The following is a 27344-nucleotide window of genomic DNA, read 5'->3' as shown; positions in this document are numbered from 1 at the left end:
ACCCAGGTGCCCCTATATATATATATATTTTTTTTAAGTGAAGCATATTTACAAATTCATACTGGCTTAGAAGAAAGTTGCTACCTAAATTGGTCTTTCTCCTTCTAGAAAAAAAATATTAAAGAGTAGGAAGCCTTGACACAGTAAAAACAACCCAAAACTAGGTCACACGAATGGATTGACCATTCAACTTAATAAAGCATGTCTCCAACAGTGTTAGTTTGGCAGATCTTTTTCAGGCTTAGACCCTTGATCAAAAACTGCAAAAGTTTTTGTTGCAAATATAAGATCATTACAATGCAAACAAAATTTGAGAGTTGGATGAAAAGGTAATGAGTCTCATCTGTCTTTTGAGACTCTTAGCTGTAGCGACTAAAGCTTTAGTGATTTAGAGGGATTCTGTGATGAAAGCTTTAGCGATTTAAGAAAACTGAGTATTTAAATAATCATTACACACTACAATTGCTTTACGAAGTTCTTCATAGTCAGATAAAATGGCCAGTGGTTCAGAAGCCCTTTCCTCAGAGCGAGATAAAATTATGAAACATCCACCGGCAGCCACCTAAAATATTGCCACATCACGGATTTGGGGCATCTCTCTTCAAGTTTAAAAGAAGTTGTTGCAACTATTGTGACCTTTTCATAAAAAGGAATGTTGTATGAATGCTGAACTTGTTATTCAGTGTTCTTCTTTTGAATTCATCCAATTTTCCAAATTTGATAAATTTAATGGAATCACATTTTGCCTGTAAGTCAGTGAGATAAGTCGTATTTTTTTTTAAATACTGTATTTACCTGAAAAATCATATGGCCTTTGGAGAACATTCTGTCATCATTAGGATACCTCTACAATTAAAATACCTTATACACTGACTGTGGAAGAATGCAAAAGTTTATATTTAATATAAAATAGGAGACTGAGAAGATGCTTTGTCTCAGGTTCACTCCTGGGCTTTTTACATGTACTTTTCCTCCTGTGCAGTTCAGACCTCTTTGATGGAAGAGTTTGAAAAATTTCAGTATTTGTCATTTGTCTGTTGCATGAATTTAAAAACCCCTCTAACGAATCCTCATAGCAGGTTCCTGGCAGAAAAAAGAAAAAAAAAAAAAGACCACAAAGGAGGCTGGACATTTTTTTAATAGAATTAACAGAGTGTTGACAGAAAGAACGTTCAGAGGGAAGTGTAAAGGAACCCAGGAGAAGACTCCAGGCAACCAAGGATTTCCAACAGCAGGAAGCCATTACCACCTCTAGGCCCTAAGGTGTTACTTGGTCCTGTGAGTGGAGCTGTGGGAAGGGCCCGTCCCGAACCTGGAATATGGTCATGGCAGGACACAGCCTCCACCAGACCATGGCCCTGAGGCAGGGAGGATCTGCCTTGACCTCCCTCTCCTGGACTGCCTCATCTTGCTAGTGCTTTCATTGGCCAAAGTCCTTCCAGAACCCAGAGGGCAACAGAGCCTGGGTGATGAGGTCCTTACAAGTCAGACCCAGTATCTGAGGTAGAAAACAATCAGGCCCTCCCCCCCAGGCTGCATTCACTCAGAGCTTTGCCTGCAGTACAGAAACCACCTCCATCCAGGTTAAGCCAAGCAAAGCCCGTGTCACAAGGCCGCAGGGCGTCATAGCAACTGTGTTAAAAAGGCAGCCAGGCTTCAAGGAACCTGGGACCTGGAAGCCCTTAATGTCCAGAACCTGCTCCCTTTGTATGACTCTTCACCCTCAATATTGGTTGACTTCTCTGGGGAAATCAGGAATGTCTTTCTCTGCTGCGTGGCTTACCAGGAGAAAAGGGTGACGTCAGCATGAGCCTAAACGTTCCATTTCCAGCTCTCCCATCTCCTTGTTCCGATCCCAAGCCCCAGGAAAACTCACTCAGATTAGAGTATTTTGAAGTGTCCACTTCTCGTCCCTGTGACCGAGGGTATAGGGATATAGGACAGAAGCATGGTTGTCGAGATCTCACCGCCATGCATTCCACACAGGAGGCTGCTTGAACTTTGCTTGTGAGGCAGTACCAAAAATACGGAAGTGGTGATTTAAAGTGTATGTGTGTTTTTAACATGTATATGAATTTTAAGTGTATATACACTTAATACACACACAAATATATGCAAACACATACTCATCCTTTCAGAAAAGCAATGTTTCGGGGAGACTGGGTGGCTCAGTCGGTTAAGCGTCTGCCTTCGGCTCAGGTCAGGATCCCAGGGTCCTGGGATCCAGTCCCACATTGGGCTCCCTGCTCAGCAGGAAGCCTGCTTCTCCCTCTGCCTGCCGTTCCCCCTGCTTGCGCTCTCTCTTTCTGACAAATAAATAAATAAAATCTTAAAAAAATAAAAAATAACAATGCTTAATAGAAGGTAAATCATAGGAAGTATAATAGAAGCTAATGTTTGTACTTTCATATGAAGTGTTACATTTTCTTGTTATGGTGACATTACAGGATGAGTACCCGTTATCACCATTTTGCATGTAAACAATCCTATGGAAGTTTAGTGGATAATTCCTATTTCTTCTGTACTTTAGGGAGACAGAGTAGCTGAAAAATCCTGAATTACCTGGTCTTACAGCCTAGATACATCATCAGAATAGAGGAAATGGAATGCTGCCTAAATACCATTTATGGCTCGTGGGAATCTCCTGAATGTTTGTGCTGTGCCTCCTTTAGATACATCAGGATTGGAGACAAAGAATGTGAATTTAACAAGAACTTTCGCCTTATCCTTCACACAAAGCTGGCAAATCCTCACTATAAGCCGGAATTGCAAGCTCAGACAACCCTCCTCAATTTCACGGTCACAGAAGATGGTCTAGAAGCCCAGCTCCTGGCAGAGGTGGTCAGTATCGAAAGGCCAGATCTGGAGAAACTTAAGGTAAAAATTACGAAATCTGCCATCAACCCTTACTCAGTATCTGCTTTGCCCAAGTTAGAGTGCTTAGACCCAGGAGTATAAGATAGGATTCTTGCCCACCCCTGGGGTTTACAATCTAATTGAGAAAAACGAGCATGTATGTGAACAGTTAACAATTCAGGGGCACTCCTCTGAAAGCGGGTCGTTAGCCTTGTGCCCCCGTAGGAGATGGGCTAGCTCTAGGTGTGGTTTGATGGAGGTGACAAGGACAAGCAAGGAGACATGGGAGTCATGGAAAACAGAAGCAGAGAAGGAGGAATATGTCCTGGTAGGTTCAGTGATAATAGTCTGAGTCCACCAAGGCAAAAGAATAAAAAAGAGTATTGGAATAAGGAATAAGACTGGAAAACTTCAGGGGCTCATAGCTGGTGATGGCTAGCATTTAAAGGAAAATGTATGACTTTAAGTACAATGATTAAAAAAAAAATAATTAAAATGAGGTTTGAATACAAACACACACACACGAGAAAAGCCCCCCAAACAACAGAGGAAGCCTGAAAATGTAGAAGGAAGTCACTGACAGGGATGAGTTGCCGCAGGGATTGTATGGCCTGCAAAACCAAAAATACTGACCATCTCGCCTTTAATGGAAAGTGTTCAACACTCCTGATCTAAACCAGTCGTTCTCGGATGGTGGTTCCTAGCACATCACCATCAGCTGGGAACCTTAAATGCAAAATCTTGGGCCACAGACCAGATCCCGCTAAATGTGACCTTCTGGGGGCAGGCCCAGCAGCCTGTGTTACCTGGCCCTGCAAGGGACTCTGAGGCATGTTCAGAGTCCACTGGAGATGGCTTTCCCTTGGATTTACCTCTGCCACCAGTCCGCAAGCGGGGCAGAGACAGCCCTGGGATGGAGGCGGAGTGCGAGTGGGCACGGTGCCCTCCGGTCTCCTCGCGGGCACGCTCCCATGCGGTGGCATCGCAAGCTGCCAGCGATGAGTGGTCCACGGCCAGGGTTTAGAGGACCGCAGGCTGCTCGGTACATCACTGCCAAGTTGGACAGGGAACGTGTCCATATTTGAAACACCATATGACCATATAAGAAAATAGTCTTGTGGTAATTTATGTACACGTGTTTTTCTTTTTTCCAGAAGCCTTAACAGTTCAGTTAATATTTTTGGTTTTATTTTTGATAGAGAAATTTTTCAAACATAGGAACGTTAAATAGTTCTAAGTTTCCATGCGATCATCATTTAGCTTCAGTAATTAGCAACATTTTGCCTCTCTCCCCCTATTTTTTTTATCTGAAGCAAGCTTTTAAAATAAATGTTAACTTACTCTGGAGTAATTTCAGATTTATTTACAGAGAAATTGCAAGGTACTACAGAGCTCCCCTACATCACTAACCCAACCTCAGTTTCTCCTAATGTTATCCTTCCTTTTTGCAATATAAAAATAAAATTTATTTAAAATACTGTTCTGCTTTAGTAAAACATGTCCTTTCATCGTCGTTCATTAAGACATAGTAATATTTCTCCCTGTTTTTTTATAAGTTTGGGATATCATTCACATACCCTTTTTGTTGTATAATTCAGTGTTTTTAGGTCATTCACAAAGTATCAATTTTACAACATTTTCAGCAAGCACCTCTAAAAGAAAATCCATGCTTATTGGCTATTACTCTCCAGCGTCCGGGCCCACTGAGCTCCTAGCAATCATTAATCTACTTTCTATCCCTTTAGATTTGCCTGTTCTGGACATATCATATAAATGGAATCTTAAAATATCTGGCCTTTGTACCTGGCTTCTCTCACTTAGCATAATGTTTTTAAGGCGCATCCATATTGTAGCATGTATCAGTTCTTCATTTTTTAGGGCTGAATAATATTCTCTTTGAAATATTACATACCTTATTTCACTTATGCCCTCATCAGTTGATGGACATTCAGGTCATTCCTCCTTTTTGGCTGTGACGTTCAGTGCTTCTCTGGATGTTCACTGTAAGTTGCGTGGACATATATTTTTCATTTCTCTTCGGTATGTAGCTAGGAGCAGAATTGCTGGGTCATACAGTAACTCTGTGTTTAATATTTGAGGAACTGCCGGACTGTTTTCAAAGCAACTGCACCATTTTACATTTCTACCAACTGTGTAGAAAGGACCCATTTCTTCACATCCTCACCAATACTTGTCTCTCTTTTTGATAATAGCCATAGTAGTGGGTATGAAGCGGTATCTCACTATGGTTTTATTTTCTTTTCCCTCCAGACTAATGAGTTTAAGCATCTTTTTATATATTTATTGGCCTTTTATATGTCATCTTTAGAGAAACAGCTGTTTCAAATCCTTTGCCCATTTTAAAAATTGGGTTATTTTTATTGTTGTAGGAGTTCTTTACATATTTTGAGTGTTATACTCTTATTGGACATATAATATTACAAATATTTTCTCCCATTCTGTGGGTTGCCTTCACTTTGTTGATGGTGTCTTCTGAAGTATAAAAACTTTTGATTATGGGGGCGCCTGGGTGGCACAGCGGTTAAGCGTCTGCCTTCAGCTCAGGGCGTGATCCCGGCGTTATGGGATCGAGCCCCACATCAGGCTCCTCCGCTATGAGCCTGCTTCTTCCTCTCCCACTCCCCCTGCTCGTGTTCCCTCTCGCTGGCTGTCTCTGTCTCTGTCAAATAAATAAATAAAATCTTTGGAAAAAAAAACTTTTGATTATGGTGAAAGTGGATCTATCGTCTATTTTGTGAATACTGTACCTTTCTTATTTGTGGGAGCTTTATAGCCAGGCTTTGAGTTGGATTTTGTCAACCTTTCAACTTCTTCTGTACGCCGACTGTTGGCTATTCTGGATCTTAAGCCTTTCCATGTAAACTCTAGGATCAGGTTGTCAATATTTGCAAAATAACGTGCTGGAATTTTGATTGGCAGCATGTTGAATCACAGAAAGGAAGATGTGATACCTTAACAGTGCTGAGTTTTCCTGTCATGAATATGGATTCTTTCTACATTTTAAGATCTTTGATTGCTTTTATCAGAATGTGGTAGAATTCTTCGTATAAACCTTCAATATAGTTTCTTAGATTTACACCTAAGCACTTCAGTTTTTTGGTGCTAATGTAAATGTACTATAAATATCAAATTCCATTTGTTCATTGCTAGTGTATAGAAAAGCAATTGAATTTTGTATATTAACCTTGTATCTTGCAGCTTTGTTATGATCTCTTATTAGTTAGGAGTCCTTTTGTTGATTCTTCAGGAATTTCTATAAAGACAACCATGCCATATGTGAACAAAGACTCTGTATTTCTGCCTTCCCTTTCTGTGTACCTTTTATTTATGTTTCCTGTCTTGCCACATTCATTAAGACTTCCAGTACAGTGTTGAATAGAAGTGGTGAAAGGAAATATTCATGTCGTATTTCCAGTTTTGGGGGGAAAGCATGTAGCTTTTCACCATTAAGTGGGATATTAGCTAGACGTTTCATTTTCAGATGTTCTCTATCAAGTTGAAGTTCTCCTATATTTCTAGTTTGCTGAGAGTTCTTATCATAAATGAATGTTAGATTTTTTCAGATGTTTTTTCTTCATCTATTGGTATATCATAAGCTTTTTCTTCAGCCTTTTGATGAGATGAATTACATTACTTGTCAATGTTGAATCAGACTTGCATACTTGGAATAAATCCTACTTAGTATGGTATATAATTATTTTCACACATGTGTTTGATTTTATTTGCTCGTATTTTGAGGATTTTTATATCTATGCTCATGAAAGATATCGGTATATAGTTTTGGGATTTTTCTGTAATGGCTTTATCTGGTTTTGATATTAAGCTAATGCTGACCTCATAAAATTGATTAGGAAGTAGTCCCTTTGCTTCTATTTTCTGGAAGAAGTTGTAGAGAATTGATAGCATTTCTTCTTTAAACCTTTGGCAAACTCATCAGCAAAATCATCTGGGCCAGTTGCTTTCTTTTTTGGAAGATTATTGTCAATTCAATTTTTTAATTAGACGTAGGCCTATTCAGATTATGTAGTTTTCCTTGTATGAGTTTTTGGTAGATGTGTCTTTCAAGGAATTGGTCTACTGCATCTAAATTATCAAATTAATGGGCATACCATTGTTCATCATAGTCTTTTATTGTCCTTTAACTCAGAATCAATAGTGATGGCCCTTCTTAAATTACTAACATTGTAATTTGTGCTTTCTCCCTTTTTTTTTTTTTTTTGTCTTGATTGGCCTAACTACAGGGTTATACATTGTATTGATTTTTGTATAGAAACGATGTTTGGTTGATGATTTTTTCCGCATTGGTTTCCTGTTTTATATTTTATTGATTTCTGCTCTAATTTTTATTGTTTATTTTCATTTCCTTGCTCTTTGTTTATATTGCTCTTCTTTCACTAGTTTCTCAGGGTGAACGCTTAGATAATTAATTTTAGAATCTTCCTCCTTTTCTAATACATGTGTTCAATGCTATAAATTTTCCTCCAAGCACTGCTTTTGCTACATCTCACACATTTTGTTAAGTTGTACTTTCATTTTTGTTTATTTCAATATATTTATCATTTCTCTTGAGATTTTTTCTTGCACCGATATGTTACTTAGTAGTGTGTTGTTTAATCTCCCAATATTTAGGGATTTTTCCAGCTGTCTTTCCATTAGCAATTCCTTCTTTAATTTCATTGTGATTTGAAAGCATACTTTGTATTTCTGGGTTTTTTTTTAACTTTTTCAGGTGTGTTTTCTGGCCCAGACTTTGGTTTATCTTGTGAGTATTCTATGTGAGCTTGAAAAAAATGCATACTCTGCTATTAATTGAGAAAGTATTCCGTACATGTCAGTTACATTCAGTGATTGTCCTGTTTGGTTCAACTGTATCGTCCTGAGTCTGCCCACTGGATGTATTAACTGTAGATAGTTTTGAATTCTCCAGCCCTGTGCCTTTGTCTGCTTCTTCCAGTTTTATCCGTTTCTGCCCCCATGTATTTTGACACTCTGTTGTCAGAGACATGCTCATTATGGATTCTTAAATTTTCTTAGATAATTGACCCCCTTGTCATTATGCAATTCCCCTTTTTGCTTCTGATAACTTTCCTTGTTTTCATCTCTGCTTTGTCTGAAATTAATATAGTTGCTTCAGCTTTCTTTTGTTTAGTGTTACATGGTATATCTTTCTCCATCCCTTTGCCTTTGAGAAAGTAGATTTCTTGTAGACAACAGACAGTTGCGTCTTGGTTTTTTTTGTTTGTTTTGGGGGGGGTTGTTTGTTTTTTGTTTGTTTGTTTTTGTATCCACTGTGTCAGTGTCCATCTTTTTAACTGATGTGTTTAGAAAATTCACAAAGAGATCATTGTTGATGCAGTTGGATTAAAATCTACCATGTTTGTCATCGTTTTTTTTATTTACTGCACTCCTCCTTACTCTTTTTTTTTCCTTTTCTTTCTTTAGGCTTTCTCTGGTTTTAACTGAGCATTTTATAGGATTCTATTGCCTGTCCTCTCTCAGCATACACGTTATACTTATTTTTAAAAACATGTAGTGGTTTCTTCAGCATTTACTATATACATTTACAAGTAACCTAAGTCCACTTTCAAGTCACATTATTATACTGCTTCCTGGGGTGTGGGTTATCTTTTAAAAGCTTTCTCATTTCCTCCTTCCGGTTTCTTATAACGTTATTGTCATTCATTTCATTTATCGTAAGTTATAATCTGCATGCATTGTTGTCTGTATTACTTTGAACAGTTCTGTCAAGAGTAAGAAATTGTTACCTGTGTTTATTCTTTCTCTGACATTCTTCCTTTCTTTATGGAGATCTGAGTTTCTGACCTATATCATTTTTTTCTCCTCTGTGACAAAAAATCTTAACATTTCTTATAAGACACAACTCCTGGTGACAGAATCCTTCAGTTTTTGTGTGTCTGAAAGAGTCTTTATTTTTACTTCATTTTTGGGGAGTGATTTGGTAAGATATAGAATCCTAGACTGTTGGTTTGTTTCTTCAGTATTTTAAATGGTTACTCTTTACTTGCTTGCTTGGTTTCCCAAAAGTTCTGTGTCATTCTTGTCCTCTTTCTTCTATGGGTGAGGTGGGTTGTTGTTGTTGTTGTTTTTTCCTTGTAGCTTTTTCTAAGATCTTTTCTTTGTATTTGATTTTCCGCAGGTTGAATATGATATGTTTAGGTGTGTTGTTTGTTTGTTTGTTTCTTACTCTGCTTAGTATGCTGTGAGCTTCCTGGATCTGTGGTTTGGTGAATGTCATTAATTTTGGAAAATTCTTAGCCATTATTAAATCCAATGTTTCTTCTCCTTTTTCTCCTTCAGGTATTCGCATGATGTGTCTGTTAAACTTTTTGTAATTTTCCCACATTTATTGGATATTCTTTCCCTTTCTTTCCCATTCCTTTTCTCTTTCCTTTTCACTTTGAAAGGTTTCCGGCGACTTATCTTCGGGTTGACCGAGGATTCCCTTGATTGTGTGCAGCCTACTAAGGAGCCCATCAAAGTCATCCTTCATTTCCCTCATAGTGTTTCTTTCTAGCATTTCCTTTCTTAGAGTTTCCGTCTCTCTACCTAAATTGTCCATATAGTCTTGCATGTTTTCCACTTTATTAGAGCCCCTTAGCACACTAAGCATAGTTAATTTTAATTCCCAGTCTGGTAATTTCAAAACCTCTGCCATTCCTGAGTCTTGTTCTGAGCTTTGCTTTATCTCTTCAGACTGTGTTGTCTTTCAGGGTGCCTTGTACTTTTTTGTTGAAAGCTGGATATGATGTATTAGATAATTTGAAGTGAGGTAAATAGATAGTGTTAGGTTTTATGCTTATGTGGCTAGGAGTTAGGCTGCGTGTCATGTTTGCTGGAGCTGGTAAGTGGTATAGGCTTCACTTTCCTCCCAGACCCCTGTTTTTGTCTCTCTTTGTCTTTGGACTTCCTTAGAAGCTCCTTCTTAAATAGAGTCAGTACCTTGCACTCTCTGTTGTAATCCAGTGTTATCATACTGGAGTCTGTTGATGTGGTAGGATGGTAAGGTATTTTGGATGGAGGTTTTCTATGGTCCTATCATTAAATCTCAGGGTTTTCTAATAGGCCTGAGTTACTGGGGTTTGAACTTCAGGAGAGTTTATCATTTATTTTTATCTTCCCTATGTGAGAAAGGACATCTAGGGGAGGCTGAGTTACCCAGTCATCCCCCTGCTTAAGGTCAGGTAAGGCTCTGACAATATAATTTCCCTTGAGGGCAGCATTCGTTAAGAGAACAGAAAGCTCTTGCATATTTTAAATGGTTGCTTTCCTCTGGACATGTTTCAAAATGGTTGTTTTCCCCCTTCCACTGCCCAATGCAAGAGTTTTTTTTTTTTTTTCCCCCTGATCTTTGCTGTGAGAACCTAGTAAGTGTCCTAGACGTTAATTCACAAAAGTATGAAGGGCTTCCTAAGACTGGGCCCCCAGAGGTTTTTAACCCTCAAGCTCTGCCTCCAGCAATTAGCCAGTGGCTACTGTGAATGTTTGCCAGCAGCTGTGATGGTCTGTATTCACCCACCTCTCTGGTGTTGAGAGTAGCAGTTGGCCCTATGACCTCAGTTCTTTAACAGATGTAAGAAGAGTTGAGGATTCACTTTTTTCTGTTGTGAGGATGGAAATGATGACTTCTAACTCTGTAGATACAAAGCAGAAACCAGAAGTTCCTTCCTATAGAACAGATTCTTCCTGTCGGTTCCCGATGTTAAATGATTATGACAAATATTCATTCTCTGGACCCTGGCTTGCAACCAGTTCTTAACATATTTTCTGACTTATTTTTAAAAAACTTTTTAAAGATGATGATGAGTATGTTTTTAATTTTCAGTGTGTTTTACTATATATGATTCCGTGCAATCAGTGATTAAAGAGACTGCTTACAAACATGCATTGAACCACCATTTCTCACACTTTTCCTGGTTTATGTTAGTTGGTTTTGACAAAGCACCAAAATGACTTTAAGATCGAGCTGAAGTATCTGGAGGACGACCTCCTTCTGCGCCTTTCTGCAGCAGAGGGGAGCTTTCTAGATGACACCGAGCTGGTGGAGAGACTAGAGATGACAAAAGCAACCGCAGCAGAGATAGAGCGCAAGGTAAGAAGGCGCAAAGGACACCCGGAGGGCCACAGCGCTCCTTTCGAATCAAGTGGTTGGCATAAAAATGTAATCAAACTTGACAGCTTCTCTAAGAGCCCTGACTTGTTGTGGATTACAGGTCATTTAATAAACTACCCTTAAAAATGTGTAGGGCTCTGCATGGAGACAGACGTGGTGGAACCTGTGGTTGTCCTAATTCAGCAAAGATCCATTCAGTCACATGAGACTCTGTCAGGCTATTATTTTTTCTGAGTGCCCAAATCAGAAGAAAATTGGAGCCTGCTGGCTTATATGGTCTAAAATCTAAAAAGGCTTAGCGTCCAGCTCTGGCCGACTGACACCCTACAGTCCCACCACAGGCTTCCCCGTCTGTTGTGCCTTTTAGAGAAATATTTAGAGCTGACGTTTTGTTTACAGGCCTTCAGTGGGGGGAGACTGAGCCAGGGACAGTCTCCTGCTGTACCCAGATGCATTATTCACCCTGGGAAACAATGATGTTTCCTGAATGCCAGTAAAAATTTTTATTGAGTAGATTTCCTCCTGAATGTCCAGCATATATGTCCCAATATGCCTTACGCATGATGTGTACTTTGGACTCACACAAGTGTCCATGAACTTTAAAATTCCATTGTTTCAGAAAGAGAGGAACCTTACTTCCTTTCTGGAATATCCTCATTACTAAGTAATCTATTAATTACCCCATTGAGGCTGTGTCACCACACATCCTATATGTTTGTCTTAATTTAAGCTAAGAAATGGAATCCCAAATTACTCTATCCTTTTAAGTAAATGAATTCTAGGTAGCTCCTAAGATGGTAAAGATTGGGGCAATTAAGTAAATTAGGTCTTAGCTTTGAAGTTAGCTTCTAATTGTCTCTTAAAATGTCTCTTCCTATCTTCTTAGTATATTGCTATGTAGGGATTCACCCCTCTGTTCTACATTTTATTTCCTTTTATACACAAGTTATCTTTAAAAGCTGTAGGGACAAGCAGTAGTCCTAGATTTCAAAAAAAAAAAAAAAAAAGATATTTGAGCCTTGAGTAAAAATGAGTCTGTTGGTTGATGAGTGGTGGCGGTATTATTGTTGTTTTCATTATCTCTCTGAATGTACCCAGGGGCTAATGCATTAAGGTCAACTAAATGGAAATATATGAGCATATGGATCATGTGGTACAAAGTCAGACAGTCAGGAGAGTCTCGATATAAAGGCTTTTTAGTAAGCGTGGCTATTGGATATATTATTGACCTTGGCTGCTTTTGTATACCTTGTTGACTAATAAAGTTATCGGCATTGAATTGACCCAGCAGACTTTTAAGAGCTATCCCTGAGAGGTGATATAGCTGGGTTATTAAACCTGAAAAAGAGAGAGGACGCAGGGGAAGGTGACATTACTCAGAACAAATTCTGTAAAACCAAAACCAACCACGTTTGTTTCATCTGTAAGTGTAAAACAACTAGCATTATGTCCGTTCTCGCTGAAAACTCTGTTTATGAAAAAAGGGGTTTAAAGTATGAATCTAATCATTTTAGAAAAACTGAAGCACATAGATGCCATCCGTGTTATCTTTTTTAATGCAAATAATTTTTTATTTCAGATACATCCCTTCCATCAGTTGGGTAAGTATAAAGAATAGGAAGAGTAAGTTTTAAGTTACTTACGTTGTTTGATCTCACCACAGGTGATTGAAGCTAAAGAAAATGAAAGAAAAATCAATGAGGCCCGAGAATGTTACAGACCAGTGGCAGCGAGAGCATCTCTTCTTTATTTTCTTATTAATGACCTCAGAAAAATTAACCCCATCTATCAGTTCTCTTTGAAGGTAATGCTGAATAGGCTAAGAAAAAATTTAAGTTTCGTGAGTTCAACTTGTTTCTGGAGGCTTAGAATTTACTTTTAAGCAATCGGTATATCCAGTTAGGAGTCCTAAGGATCTAGTGAGAAAAAAAAAAAATCCTCATTTTCTCAGGAACTTTTATTTATAATTTTCATTAAGGCTTTAAGATAATTATGTGGCATCATAATACATTTGTTTTTGTTCTTAAACCGAGTCTTGAGTTTATTATATATAAGGAAATTCTCCTTGAGGCTCCTTTACTTTCTTCACGAAAATGTAGGTGTCTTATATAAAGATTTCTCATACTGTTTTGGTAGAGCAGGAGAAAGATTGAGAACAAATATTCATGAAGTCACTCTGTTACATACTGGACATTTTCATACTTTGGTTCATTCTTATGGCTGAAACATCTTAATATACTATTGTATCCCTGTTTTGTTGAAAAAGAAAAGAAAAGAAAGCTAACATCTTCAGATTTTAAATAAATTGCCCAAAAATTCACATTATAATGATAAAAGGCAGGATTTGAACTCATGGTTGTAATCCCAAAGGCCATGCTGTTTACTTTGCATCATTGTGCCTGTAGGCAGTATTCATTCATTCTGTCACTCAGTTTTTTAACAAATAGCTTTTGAGATCAATCATCATGCCAGATGTTGTGCTGAGTGTACAATTTCAAAAAAAAAAAAAGACATGAGTGGAGATACATAGGAGTGTGTGTGTGGGTATGAAAGTGGTAAGTACAATGAGAGAGAATAATAAGGATGGGACAGACTGTTTCACTTTTAGTTCGGGGAAGACCTCTCAGAGGAAGTGACTTACAGTTGATTCCTATAGAGTTTAGCCACCTATGGAGTGTTTGGAGAAAACAAGGATGTGGGACATGAAAGAGTTTGGGATTTCAGGTGGTGAGTGAATCTATGTGGCTGGAGGGTAATTAATGAGTGAGGGAGAAGATGACAAGACAGGAGTCTGGAGAGGTGGGAAAATGTAGATCATGGGAGACCTCGTTGCCAGGTGGGGGATTTGGGGTTATAGTTTGTCTGTAAAAAGGAGCCATTGAAAGATTTGAAGCAAACAACTGATGACAGAAGACTCAAAAGTGGATAGACTTCACCTGTGGTTTGAAGCTAGAATAATCAGCCCTTGGAAATGGATTGGGTATGGACAATAATGAAAAGAGTCAGGAATAACTAGCAGGTTTCTAGTAGTATGGAGCTGGTGTGCAGAAATTCTGAGAAGCACAGAGTGGTTGCGTTTTGGAACAACCACAGTGTATAAAGAGTAATAAAATTAAATCAGTAATATCAACCCAGCGTTACCCAAATACGAAAACCAGACTAGGACATTACAAGAGAAGAAAACCACAGAGCAGACCTCTTCGTCAACACTGTTGCCAAACTACTCAAGGAAAGACTGGCAAATTGAATCCAGCCACATACAAAAAGAACAATATATTATGTCCAAGTGGAATTTATGCCAGGAATGCAAGCTGGTTAAACATTTAAAAAATAACGCAAGTCTTCTTATGAATAGAACAAAAGAGAAAAACCGTATGATCACTTCATGCAGACAAAGAATCTGACAAATTTCAACACCTGGTCAAAAAAAGAAAAAAAACTGAGCAAACTAAGAATATAGAGTAACTTCTCAAAGTGAAAAAGGGCATCTACAAAAATCTACAGTAATATTATACTTAATGTTGAAAAATTGAATCCTTTCCCCTAAGATCAGGAACAATGTCTTCTCTCAACACTTCTATTCAGAACTGCCCTGCAGGTTATTGCCAGTGCAATAATAAAATAAAAGGCACAGACATTTAAAAAGAAGAATAAAAGTGTCTTTTTTTTCCCCCACAAATGACCTAATCATGTATGTAGAAAATCTTAAGAAATCTACTCAAAAAAGCCACTAGGACTTTGAAGAATGAGTTTTTAACAAGATGGCAGGATATAAAGTCAATATACAAAATCGATTGTTTTTATATATGAGGTACAAACAATTGGAAAATAAAACTACTAACTCCTTATTATTTACAATAGCTTCCAAAATTAAAAACTCTTAGGGATAATTTTAACAAAACAAGATCCATGTGCTAAAAGCTACAAAACATTGTTGAGCTAGACCATGGAGAGGTATACCATGTTTATGGATTAGAACACTCAATATTATTAAGATGCCAGTTCTTTCCAATTGATCTATAGATTCAATTCTATCTCAGTCAAATCTCTGAAGGCTTTTTAAATAGAAGTTATCAAGGTGGTTCTAAAATTTGTGTAGAAATTCAAAGGATTTAAAATAACTGAATAATTTTGAAGAAGAACAAGAAATTTAGAAAATGTATAGTACATGATTTCAGGACTTATTATAAATCTATACTAATTGGCCTAAAGAAAAACACATATATAACACAGAGTCCAGGGGTAGTCCCACAGATGTATGTATCAATTGATTTGAGGCAGTGATACCAAGATAATGAAGATGGGATAGTTTTTACAACAAATGGTGCTGAGAAAACAGGATATCCACAAAGAAAAAAATGAAGCTTAACCATTACGTCATACTTTATACAAAATTAACTCAAAATAAGTAAGCAAAGCTATAAAGTTTCTAGGGGAAATAAATGGGAGAGAATCTTTGGGCTTTAGGTTAGGCAAAGATTACTTAGGAAACAATAGAAAGAAAATGATAAATTGAATCTTATCAAATTAAAAATGTGTGGTCTTCAAAAGACATTAAGAAAATGAAAAAACAAGCCACATACTATTAAAATCTCCTTCCAATACCTGTATCTAATAATGAACTTATACCAGAATATATAAAGAACTTGTACAACTCAATAAGAACTCAAAGATTTGAGCAGACCTGTCCTATGCTAAGTTACATGTACTGCCCATGAGCACATTTTTAACTGCTCAGTATTCAACAGAAAAATGCAAAGTAAAAGCAGAATGAAGTATCATTACATACCAGAAAGAACAGCCACGGTTGTACAGGACCGGCCGGAACAAGTATTAACACAGCTACAGCACCGCAACTCTCACGTTGCTGATGGGAATGCAGAATGGTAAAACCATTTTGGAAAACAGTTTGGCAGTTTCGTATAAAGGTAAACTTACAAAGTGATTCCACATTTTTACCGTGTGTCTGGGGCTAGCTAGACATCAGGCATTGGTTTCCACCCTTTACGAGTCACTTCAAATTCCCCAGGCTTTCAACATGCTGTTCCTCAGAGCAATTGAGCAGGCTGACACCGTAGAGGACGTGCAGGGCCGTGTCTCAGTCCTGATGGAGAACATCACCTACGCCGTCTTCCTCTATACCAGCCGGGCGCTGTTTGAAGGGGACAAGCTCACCTTCCTGTCCCAGATGGCTTTTCAAGTAAGGAAATCAGTCACTTGAAAGCATCCCCAGAGCCAAAGTCCCATATATCTGTTTATTATATGCTTTACTTCCTCTGAAGGGAGACATGACACCTTCCTTGGAAGCCCTTGGTGGCATGAGTTAAGTTTGAATGTCCCAGGGTAAACTTGGACATGTGACAACCTTGGAGTAGGTCCCGAGGTTCTGGTTTGGGTGGGTCTGCACTTTAAGTGACCACATTAGCTGTCACCTTGAAAAACAGATTAGTGAGACCACCTCTTCCCTTCTCAGGTCCTGTGCAGAGCCTCCCAGGGACTCCCAGGCAGATTCTTTAAGATCAGAATTATGAGTCCAGATCTGGATGGTCCTAGGAGTCTCTCTGTCCCTTTAAACACCAGTGAATGCGTAAAAGAGCTCCAGGCTTCATGCTGCCACCTTTAGTGAGATCTATCCTTTTATTTTTTCTTTTTTTAATATGAACTTCAGAATATTTTTTTAAGATTTTATTTGAGAGAGAGAGAGCTGGGGGAGGGGCAGAAGGAGAGGGAGAGAGGATCTCTAGCAGACTCCCCACTGAGCAGGGAGGCTGACACAGGGCTCGATCTCACAGCCGTGAGATCATCCCAAGTCAAAATCAAGAGTCAGACGCTTAACCAACTGAACCACCCAGGTCCCCCACAAAAGATTGTTTTTAAATAAAGATGCCCGTGATAAGAAGACAACGTTGAGGACTGAATGCCTACCTGAAATAAGCATGTTGCCCTTTCATTAGTTTGTTTGCTGTATAACTTTTTCTATCAACCCAAATCTTGATGGAAGGTCAATGCCTGGTCTGTGTCGTACGCTCCAAAGTGCCTCGCCCTGTTGTTAACAATGACAAACTATTACTTTCAGTATTTTCGGTGTTTGTTAGATTCCTTTGGGTTATTTAAGAACATATAAGTGTAGGTGCTTCATAATGTATGTGAGATATAGGAGCAAGACACTACAAAATGAAATTTTTGTTTTTATACATATTATTCATTAACAGTAAAAACCCAGGATTGAGAATATATGACATGTACACACATATAGGCACATCATCTATTTGAAACTGTCTCCTTGGGGTGCCTGGGTGATGCAGTCCGTTAGGCATCCAGCTCTAGATTTCGGCTCAGGTCATCATCTCAGGGTCGTGAAATTGAGCCCCAAGTCAGACTCTGTGCTCAGCAGGGAGTCTGCTTGAGATTTTCTCTCTCTCCCCCGTCCCTCTGCTCCTCCCTCCCCCAACCACTCCCCCACCACTCACACTCTCTGTCTAAAAAAAAAAAAAAAAATTTCTCCTTGGAAGCCAGAGATAAATTATAGCTTACCTCAAATCCTGACAATTTTTGTAAATCAAAGCTTCATATATATATATGGCAATTATTTGTTGAAATAAATTGAATTAAGAAAAAATCAATTAGTAAAATAAAATACTCTTTTAATGTGTTACCACCCATAATGCATTTTGAAAATACCTCAAGTTTTAAAATAGTATAAAACTCAAACATTTTACCTGTTTAACTTTATATGGTATTATAATTTTTATGTGAAAGTTAGGAATATTTCATCCCCCTTTCTACCCCAAAATGTTCTATGGACTTATCAGTTTTTTAATGCAGATATCTAAAGTTTATTTCAGTTTACACTGTTTGTTTAGTTGTATCTATAAAACAATTTCTTATTTTTCTTAATATAATCTCACATTTAAGAAAAATCTTTCAGGGCATCTGGGTGGCTCAGTCAGTTAAGCATCCAACTGTTGATTTCAACTCAGGTCATGATCTCAGGATTGTGAGTTCAAGCCTGAGCCCCGCGTCAAAATTCTCTCTCCCCCTCTCCTTCTGCCCCTCCCCCACCTCTCTAAAAAAAATCTTTCATATATCTCATAGTTTATTAGATGTGATTTCTGTATCAGGACTAAATTATAATACTAGTTCTACCTTTTGTTTAGTAATTTGGTCCATTACCACCTGAGGCTTTCTCAATTTGTGTAACCAGTTTTAAGACAAGTTTGATCTAACAGCAAAAGACTAAAGGATGGATGTTTATTTCAAATAATTTGCTAATAGGCGTGTGTTAAAACTGGGGGGGAAAGTCTTCATAATTATTTGTTACTAGATTTTCAGTCAGGGTTTTGAGATCATGAGCATAATCTGAGATTTATTATTTTAGCTTCGGAACAGATAGATATCTATGGGAATTGTCTGTAGACTTGGTTCTGCCTATTCAATCCTGTTACATGGTGACTACCTCCTGTGTCCTGATTTTGTTATAAACTAAATGACCCTTTTCAATTTTATGTACCCTCAAGATTTTGTTGAGAAAGAAAGAGATAGACCCTCTTGAATTGGATTTCCTGCTTCGATTCACAGTTGAACACACTTACCCGAGTCCTGTCGACTTCCTCACTACTCAGTCATGGAGTGCTCTCAAGGTATGGGAGGAAGATGGTTTTTCACTTTCTAAAGCTTATTTCAAATATCAGATCTTGCAAATGTAGAAATGTTTTAAAAATACAAGTGATGTATCCCATTTCGTTTGTAGAAATATACTGTATAATGTGATATTCTTCAGTTTATCTTTGTATTACGAAAGTATAAAGTGATTAATTTCTTATTTGGAAGTAAAGAAAAGTTAATAAATATGTATATTCTGCAGGAACTTTGGTAAAAGTCAAGGAACAGAAATGAGCATTTTTGTCAATTTACCTAAATTAGGTTTGTTTTCTTTTTTATAATATTTCTCCACTTTTTTCAAATAAGTTTTTTAATTATATAACAACACGGTAGTTTATTCTAATTATAAAGTACTTAAGCAGACCGGAATGTTGTAGATAAAAAAGTTATGCATCAACCCCGGGTACCTATCCTTACCTCATTTTTCTGTCAGGAGATCCCACTGTTAAGAGTTTATTGGCCTAGGCTTTGGAATTCCTTAAAGAGGCGTGTTGTATGCTAACAAACGTATGGTGTTTGCTGCATTCTTTTTCTAAGGAGGAAATTTTCTGTCCCTTGAAAATAACCATTATCCCTTATTTTTATAGTACATTTAGGTTTATTTGTAATAGAATTTTTATTAGCTTATGTAGAATTATAAATTCAAGTCCACTTGTTGATCAGTCAGGGTCTCAGCAGAAAACAGATGACCCATTCAAAGGGGTGATAAAAACAAGCTTAACAAAGAGTGTATTTTCATGGGAAATGTATGGGAAGAAGACTAAGGGAATCAGCCAGGAATGGGGATGGGAAACGAAACTAAAGGAGTAGTTCCTGAAACCGCAGAGACATGAGGTTAGGGGAGAGCCAAGCTGTGGGAGCGGTGGCCTTCCGTGGGTGAACACAGCCGCTGCCCACCTACGTCACCCCAGGGAAGGCGCTGAGGGAGAAATACCCCTGCGTCTCTCTCCTCCAGCCCTCCAGTCTCTTGCCAGTGCCTCGTCTTGACCGATCCCCACCAGGCCAGAGAACTGGGGAGTTTAGCTCCAGGAATCCCCAGCGGTCCCTCTCTTGGCCGGGCAGGACAGGGTGTAGAGTACATCGGGCAAGGAATGAGGACTCTCCAGCCCAGCATGTTCACAGAGGACTCGATCCTTCCACTAGTCTCTGTCTCAGACTCTGAGCTGTTTACCCCCTTCCTATCTGTGCCCCATGCTATGACAGGCAGTAGCCCTCCTAGAAGAATTTCGAGGCCTAGACCGAGATGTGGAAGGATCAGCCAAGCAGTGGAGGAGGTGGGCGGAATCCGAGTGCCCAGAGAAAGAGAAGTTGCCGCAAGAATGGAAGAAGAAAAGTGTGATACAGAAGCTGATTATTTTGAGAGCAGTGCGCCCCGACAGAATGACATACGCTCTCAGGTGGGGCTGTTAGCATTTTTGGAAATACTTTGGTCTCAGGAGACTTAGTCTTAGGGGCGAGGAGCAGCTGGTGGAGACATTTGTGGTCCCTGTTGATGAGCCACGATGCTGCTTGAAATTTTGATACTGTCATGAGTGCTGTTGCTGAAACTCGCCAAACACTAACCAGTGTGCTGGTCTGTCGTCCGGCTGAGCCCGTCCTTCCTGAAAACCTTGCTTCAAATATTCAAGCCAGAGAGGTGGGTGTCAGCAGAGTTCAGAGGCCAGGAACATGCATTATCCCAGTGCAATTTCCACTGTTTTTATTTAGTGGTAGCATTTGGGCTCCGAAGATTTTGCACATCAAACAAAAAGGAATTCCTCTCATGGAGACACTAATAGTCCTATAGCTTTACAACCAATGCAATTTAAAGCAGGAACCCCTGTCCGCGTCTTGGTCCGCGTGTCCTTTTTCTTTACCCTTTCGGCTTCTAAATGGTAATGATGCTGCTTAATTCACGCAAGTCGTGTTCTCATTTGAATTCACCAACCAAGGAGTTCTCAAGTTCCTTCCTTCTCTGCTCCTCATTCAACAGCAGTGACACACCTCAAGCCTTTTCCTCCGCTCTGTCCAACTGATGTCCCCTCTTGCAGAGGCCTCTGTGCGCCCTACTTTACAAGTTAATTCTGCTTAGTAGTACTTACTTTCTGCTAAATCTGATACTGCGGGAAAATAACCCCTGCCTAATTGAGCTTCCCTATATTAGAAACACCCCAAAAAGCATTTGTATATTCATGAGAAACCCAGCAGGCCGGAAAATTGCACTGTGGCAAATCTAATGAACTGTTAATAAGTAATGGGGGCTCTGGCAGGAGATTTGGGGGATACAAAGCCATAGGCAGGCAGCTGGTGGTGCTCAGAGGGGGGTCTCAGTAGCCCCCAGAATGGAATGTAGGCTGCTGATTTTCAGAGCTTCTAAAGCAGGGAGGGATTTCAGGGGCACTGATACATAAATCTAGCAGAATTCGTATTGTTCCGCAAAACCATCCCACGTAATGAACGTAGTTTGCTTCCTTCCTGTGCCTGTGATTTAAGCTGATCCAAGTTGTGACACTTTTCAAGGTCATGAGCACTGATCATGTCTTTGGCATTATCCTTTTTTATAGGAATTTTGTGGAGGAAAAACTCGGTGCCAAGTACGTGGGGAGGACCAGAGTGGATTTAGTTAAAGCATTGGAAGAAAGCAGCCCGGCCACGCCCATCTTCTTCATCCTGTCTCCAGGGGTGGACACCCTTAAAGACCTGGAGATCCTTGGTGAGGGGCCAGGAGGCTTGCCTTCCCGCCCTCCCTCTCGCCCAGCGCCCACCCCACCTTCCTCTCAGTTCACAGCGAGTGACTTTCTCTCCCTCCCTCTCCCTCCTTCTTTCTTTTTCATTTGTGGGAGATGGAGTATATGGAAAATTTAAGGCTAATAACACCGTGGTCTGGAGAAATGTTCAAGCGGAACATTCCTCTGGTTGGCATAATGCAAGTTTCTTTTGTACTGTTTTCCACCTTTTGACTATATAAGGGCCAGAGGGCAATTTTCTCCATTCTAGTGTAATCTCGTGCCCCCTGTGACTAAATAGTGGTCATTAGAGCCAGCCTGCTCGATTGTGCGAGGCCCTGGCCCTTTGTGCCTTGGATTACTATTCCCCACAGCCTGCTCCGAGAACACCAGGTTAATAGAGCTGTGACCTGACTGTGCTCGATTCAAGCATGGCCACAAGGTGAGAGGCTCCTGCATTTACCCAATGAGCCAATTTGTTCAAGAAATGATGTGATAGCTACCACATGTTGCTCCTTTTTATGCGGGAAATGCTTTGCTACTCCTGCAAGAGTTAATACAGCTCCATAACAATACTTGCCATCTATCAAAATGTCAAAAGCTTCATTACCATAAAACCAGAGGAACTTATTTCCACAGGCTCTGCTCGTGCTCCCCAGGAGGCAGCTGGTGAGAGCTCCAAATGCTGCTTGTTGAAAGACAGAAGTTGAGTTTGGATTCTTCAGGAAAGTGACCTAGAAGGTGGCAGCAGTAACCACAGATGGCCAGGAGACACGATATTCCAGACTCTTCTTACCTCTCCTGATTCACTCTTCTTATCATGTCTTATGTTCCCACAGGCAAAAGACTGGGGTTTACGATTGACTCGGGAAAATTCCACAACGTGTCCTTAGGACAAGGTCAGGAAGCGGTGGCAGAAAAGGCCCTGGAGAAAGCTTCCGAAGGAGGACACTGGGTCATCCTCCAAGTGAGTATTGCGTCTTCTTGGAAAACACTGGGACTGACCACACGGGATGGACGGTGCTGAGTGGTCCAGGCCAATGGGAATGATCCTTCCTCGTGACAGATGGTGAGGTGCAGAGTCCTTGGGGTTCTCTCAGCACTACTGACCCCTCCAAAGGTGTGAGGGACTCAGCTGACAAGGATGGCTATCATCTTTTGAGGGATTTTCTAGCCATTATGCTTTAAAATTAAAAGTATTAGAGGGAACCTCCTTATTCTACAGATATCTGGAAGATTCTAAGAGTGCTTGAAAACAAACAGGCTTGTATAGATTGCCAAAGCCATTGTCATAATATCTCATATTTGCAGGTTGCTTTTTTTTTTAAGATTTTATTTATTTGACAGAGAAGGAGAGAGAGAGCACAAGCAGGGGGAGCAGCAGGCAGAGGGAGAAACATGTTCCCCACTGAGCAGGGAGCCTGATGCAGGACTCAATCCCAGGACCCTGGGATCATGACCTGAGCTGAAGGCAGACGCTTAATGGACGGAGCCACCCAGGCGCCCTGCAAGTTGCTTTAAAGTTGACAGAGCATTTTTACATGTATTACCTGATTCAACTCTGACTCTACCCGTAACTAGCTGTGTTACATTTCCTTTGTTTGTAAATTAAGGGTATTGGAGTAGATAAGCCCTTTATCCCTTCCAGGGCTAGCATGATGTGGGTCTGTGACTCTGACCCAGTGTCCTCCCCAGTGGCTGTCTTGGCTGGGATTCGAGCAAGAGCCCAGGAGCTAGTGGAACCCAGGCAAGCTTTAGGGGGCATCTGGGAGCCACACTGACTCCTCCCCCAGCAAGACGTGCTAGCTCTTTCACCAGGGCTGGACATGGCCTTTTGATCTGCAACACGGCGAGCCCAGCGGTTCCCGTGTGTGCCAGACCCCTTACGAGGCACTTCACGGGATACGTCACCTCTGATGGCTACGGCAAAGCTGCCGGGGCAGGTGTGGGCTTCCCGTTATAAGATGAAGCAAGGGAGCCTCCGAGCGGTCTGGAGAGCCTCGGGGCCACACAGCAGCGGCACGGCAGAGCTGGTCCTCGAGTTCGGGTCTGTGTGGCAGCAGGTGGAGTGTTTTGTCCTGCCAGCTCATGCGGCCACCCTCACACGGAGAAATGGCTCTGGCCTCCGGCAGCGCCTCCAGCATCCACGGTTGAGGCATTCGGCATTTCCGCGAAAATAAAATCGGATTCATGACGAAGCTGCTCAGAGTCCGAGCAGAACCAAACCCCCTGGGAGAGCAACAGCTGCCGCTCAGCTGGTCCCTCAGCAGGTGACACGGGCTCGCGCGTTCCCCTCCGAGCTCCCCGAGGCAGACCGGTAACGGTGGGGGGTTGTTCTTTTCAGAGACAGCTGTCGTTGCTGTGACAGTTGGGTAGATGCTGAGATCTTCCCGCAAAAGAACGTTCTTTGAGAATTCTCGTGTGTCCAGCGGCTCAGACTGGAGAGAGGGCAGGAGGGGTATAGTCATCCTCAAGAGAACGTAGTATTCCGAGTAAAATGGTTGTTATTTGTCTATCAATGCTAAGTCCCCGTTTGCCCCCAGATTTCAACTTGTAAGTTTTACCATGAAAGACAAATCTCAAAAGACGTTGTCGTGTGAAGGGTCTGCTTCGGGATGTCTGTCCTAGACCTTTGGTTTTTGTTGTTTGCAGTAAGCCAGTAACTTAGAATATAACTATTAAGCTATTCCTCGCCACACATAGAATAATTAGGAGAGACGACCTCAGTTTCTGGAGGTTTCTAGTATCTCTTTGCCATTTAAAAGAGAAACAGGACTTTGAATAAAGGGAAGACCAGCCTAATGGGAACTTGTTATGTTGTTTGTAACGTACATTAAATTACATCAGCGTAGGCCTGTGACACGTATGCTCGTGCCACTGTGCTCTTAACCGGACTGCACAGTGTCAGCTGCTGTGGTCATAGAGCCCTTCGGGGGATGGTTAGCATCTTATTAGAAGCCCATGCGCCAAAGAAAACCTGTGCATAGGTAGCAGGATGGCACCTATCTGCGTCTCAGATGTACACCAGATGCTTTGTGAATTGACATAATGGATTTAAAAAATCTGTTTTCACAGGCAAAATAGGTGGTTTCCAAGATACATGGATTAGCTAAAAATGGTGCACAGGCATTGTTGCCCTTGGACAAGTGGGCTCAAGAATCCAGCCAACGTCAAAGCCAAGCCCCTCGAGCATGGTTCCCAGGCTGGACTCCAGAGTGTGCCTGTGTTCGGGGATGGCTCCCTTGGAGATTTTTCTGTTCCTTGACTCCAAGGTCACTGCCTAGAATATCCTTACATTTGTTTCAAGTAAACTTCTCGAGTAAGGTCTCGTAGGCCATGAGATAGAGAGGTTGTATTTGAGCTTGCCAAATAGGTTTTATTGTTGTGGTTGTTTCTGCTTGCTTGTGTGTGTGGCATTGTTAGGTGAAGAAGTACTTTCACTATAACCTAGTAGCAAGCACAGAGGGTGGGAAACTCAGAGCCCTTTTTGACTGTAGAAGGTTGCCAGGGTTATACCGAAGTATCACAGATTAGGTGGCTTCATCAACAGAAATTCAATTTCTTACAGTTCTGGAGGCCAAAAGTCTGAGATCAAGTTGTCAGTAAGGTTGGTTTCTTCTGAAGCCTCTCTCCTTGGTGTGTAGATGGTTATCTCTTCCCTGTGTCTTCACATGGTCTCCCCTCTGTGTGTATGTCCGTCCGTCCTAATCTCCTCTTATAAGAACGCAAGCCGTATTGGATTAAGACCCATTCTAATAGTTGCATTTACTCTTAATTACCTTTTTAAAGACCTATTCCAAATACAATTACTTTCTGAGGTCCTAAGGGTTAGGACTTCCAACATTTGAATTTGGGGGGACACAGTTCAGCTATGACACCTACCCATGTTCAGTATTTGCCAAAGGAAGAAAAAGCCTCATAATGTGAACAATAAATGGGCATAGATCCTCTTAGAACTGTTTCAAAGAGAGATACCTACATTACCATTCCATTCCCTATTTGCCTTTATTCTTTGGGTTTTTGTACCTTTTATAATAGTAAATTTTTTTTTTGCTGGAAGTAACTACATATTCCTGGCGTGATGTTGCAATCACTATATTAAGGACGTCTCCAGAGCCAGAGAGCATGTGAGGGTAGGGCCTTCATCCTGTCTCACAACGCCAACTACCATGTACTGTATGGGCGTTTAGGATTGGAGGGTTGGAGAATTGTGAATCATAAAACTGAAAATCAAGAAGTGATGGTGGTGACATTTGTTTCTTTCATGATTTTGACAGTTCTAGGGTTTAAAGAAATGAACCTGTCAGGGATCCACAGAGCATCTTAACAAAGAGTGATTTCTTTTTCGGCTAGCTATTCAGCCCTCACATCCTTTGGAGTTCATATACCAATGAGTAGGCGTTGAATAGACGAGGTGGGTATCAGAAACAATGAAGTGGGTGATGAGGTATATTTCTGGCTTTTAGTTTTTACACTTGATTAAACTAACCAGCCAAGTCTCCACAAATGAGTTTGAACTGTAACAAAGAAAAGTGTCGGGGCGCCTGGGTAGCGCAGTCGTTAAGCATCTGCCTGCGGCTCAGGGCGTGATCCCGGTGTTCCGGGATCGAGTCCCACATCAGGCTCCTCCGCTGGGAGCCTGCTTCTTTCCCTCCCACTCCCCTGCTGTGTTCTCTCTTTCGCTGGCTGTCTGTCACATAAATAAAATCTTTAAAAAAAAAAAAAAGTGTCAGGAACTCCATCTCAGAGGTGATTGGCAGGTGGCTAAGTGTGTTGGGAGGAGATTTGGATATGCAAAGATAGCTGTGGTGGTTTGGAACCGTACACTTGTTCACGTGTGGTCATGTTTTGGTGCTTTGTTTTGCTCCCCAACGTGATAATACAGGAAAAATTAAATCCTGGTTCTCTGAGTTTTCTACACATTGATATATAGGAAAATGTGATTCCATAATTTAAGTAATGTACTTCAGTTTCACCAGAATTATAAGCCATACTGGTTTTTTTTCAGAATGTCCATTTGGTAGCCAAGTGGCTAGGAACCTTGGAGAAACTCCTCGAAAAATTCAGCCAAGGAGGCCACAGAGATTACCGGGTTTTCATGAGTGCCGAGTCTGCACCTACACCACATGAACACATCATCCCTCAAGGACTCCTGGAAAATTCCATTAAAATTACTAATGAACCACCCACAGGAATGCTGGCCAATTTGCATGCCGCCCTCTACAACTTTGATCAGGTAAGAAAGCAGAAGCCTGGCAAAGTCAGGGTCGTCTCACAAAACCACGGGGCCATTAGCTATGCATGCGTCTCGTGCAGAGGGACGGGGTGAAATCACAGTGTGTGGTTTAATCTCTTGAAAGGATCCCCATGTCGTTCCCTATTCCAGTGACTAGAAAATCTATCTTTTGCCTTAAAACTACAGCCACATGCTCTGGGTAAGCATCTGACTCTTGGTTTCGGCTCAGGTCCTGGTCTCAGGGTCGTGAGATGGAGCCCCATGGCTCTGCGCTGGGCACGGAGTCTGCTTAAGATTCTCTCTCCCCCCCTTCATCCGCCTCACTGGGACTCACACACATGCTCTCTCTCTCAAATAAATAAAAGCTTAAAAAAAAAAATACTGCAGCCACATGTTTAAGGAGAACCAATAACATCCCTCTCTGAGGACCCTGCTTATTGAAGACAAACATGGCCGACCAGTATCTCTTACCACAGGAAGAGAAGAAGCCACTGTTAGTCCAGTTGCTGTTAACTGAGGACGTCAACAATAGTAATGACAGAGGAGGAGTTCCAGTATAATATTCAGTTTTAGATCTGCTTTTGATGTTAGTAAAGTTAAATCATCTTCTCCGAGTATATCCATGTTGCCACCTTATTTATACTTTCATTTCCTTGCAAAATAAATAATACAAACATAAATACTCCTATTATTATTCTCCTTGTGCAAATTATCCCAACTATCTGAATCATAA

General features: G+C 40.6%; 1 protein-coding gene across 1 annotated transcript in view; it reads left to right on the top strand.

Annotated features, from left to right (window-relative positions):
* DNAH11 (dynein axonemal heavy chain 11) overlaps positions 1–27344 on the top strand; it is a 312391-nt gene that overhangs the window by 254069 nt on the left and 30978 nt on the right. Inside the window, exons 66-74 of the mRNA XM_040644201.1 lie at positions 2673–2877; positions 10823–10987; positions 12672–12812; positions 16038–16208; positions 18526–18648; positions 19874–20067; positions 21214–21362; positions 22215–22342; positions 26384–26611. Coding sequence (XP_040500135.1) covers positions 2673–2877; positions 10823–10987; positions 12672–12812; positions 16038–16208; positions 18526–18648; positions 19874–20067; positions 21214–21362; positions 22215–22342; positions 26384–26611 — 1504 coding nt within the window. The remainder of the gene's footprint in view (positions 1–2672; positions 2878–10822; positions 10988–12671; positions 12813–16037; positions 16209–18525; positions 18649–19873; positions 20068–21213; positions 21363–22214; positions 22343–26383; positions 26612–27344) is intronic.

This window comes from Ursus maritimus, unplaced genomic scaffold, assembly GCF_017311325.1.
Source record: "Ursus maritimus isolate PB19 unplaced genomic scaffold, ASM1731132v1 scaffold_3, whole genome shotgun sequence".
Taxonomy (NCBI): Eukaryota; Metazoa; Chordata; class Mammalia; order Carnivora; family Ursidae; genus Ursus; species Ursus maritimus.
This window is presented reverse-complemented; position numbering and strand designations above follow the sequence as displayed.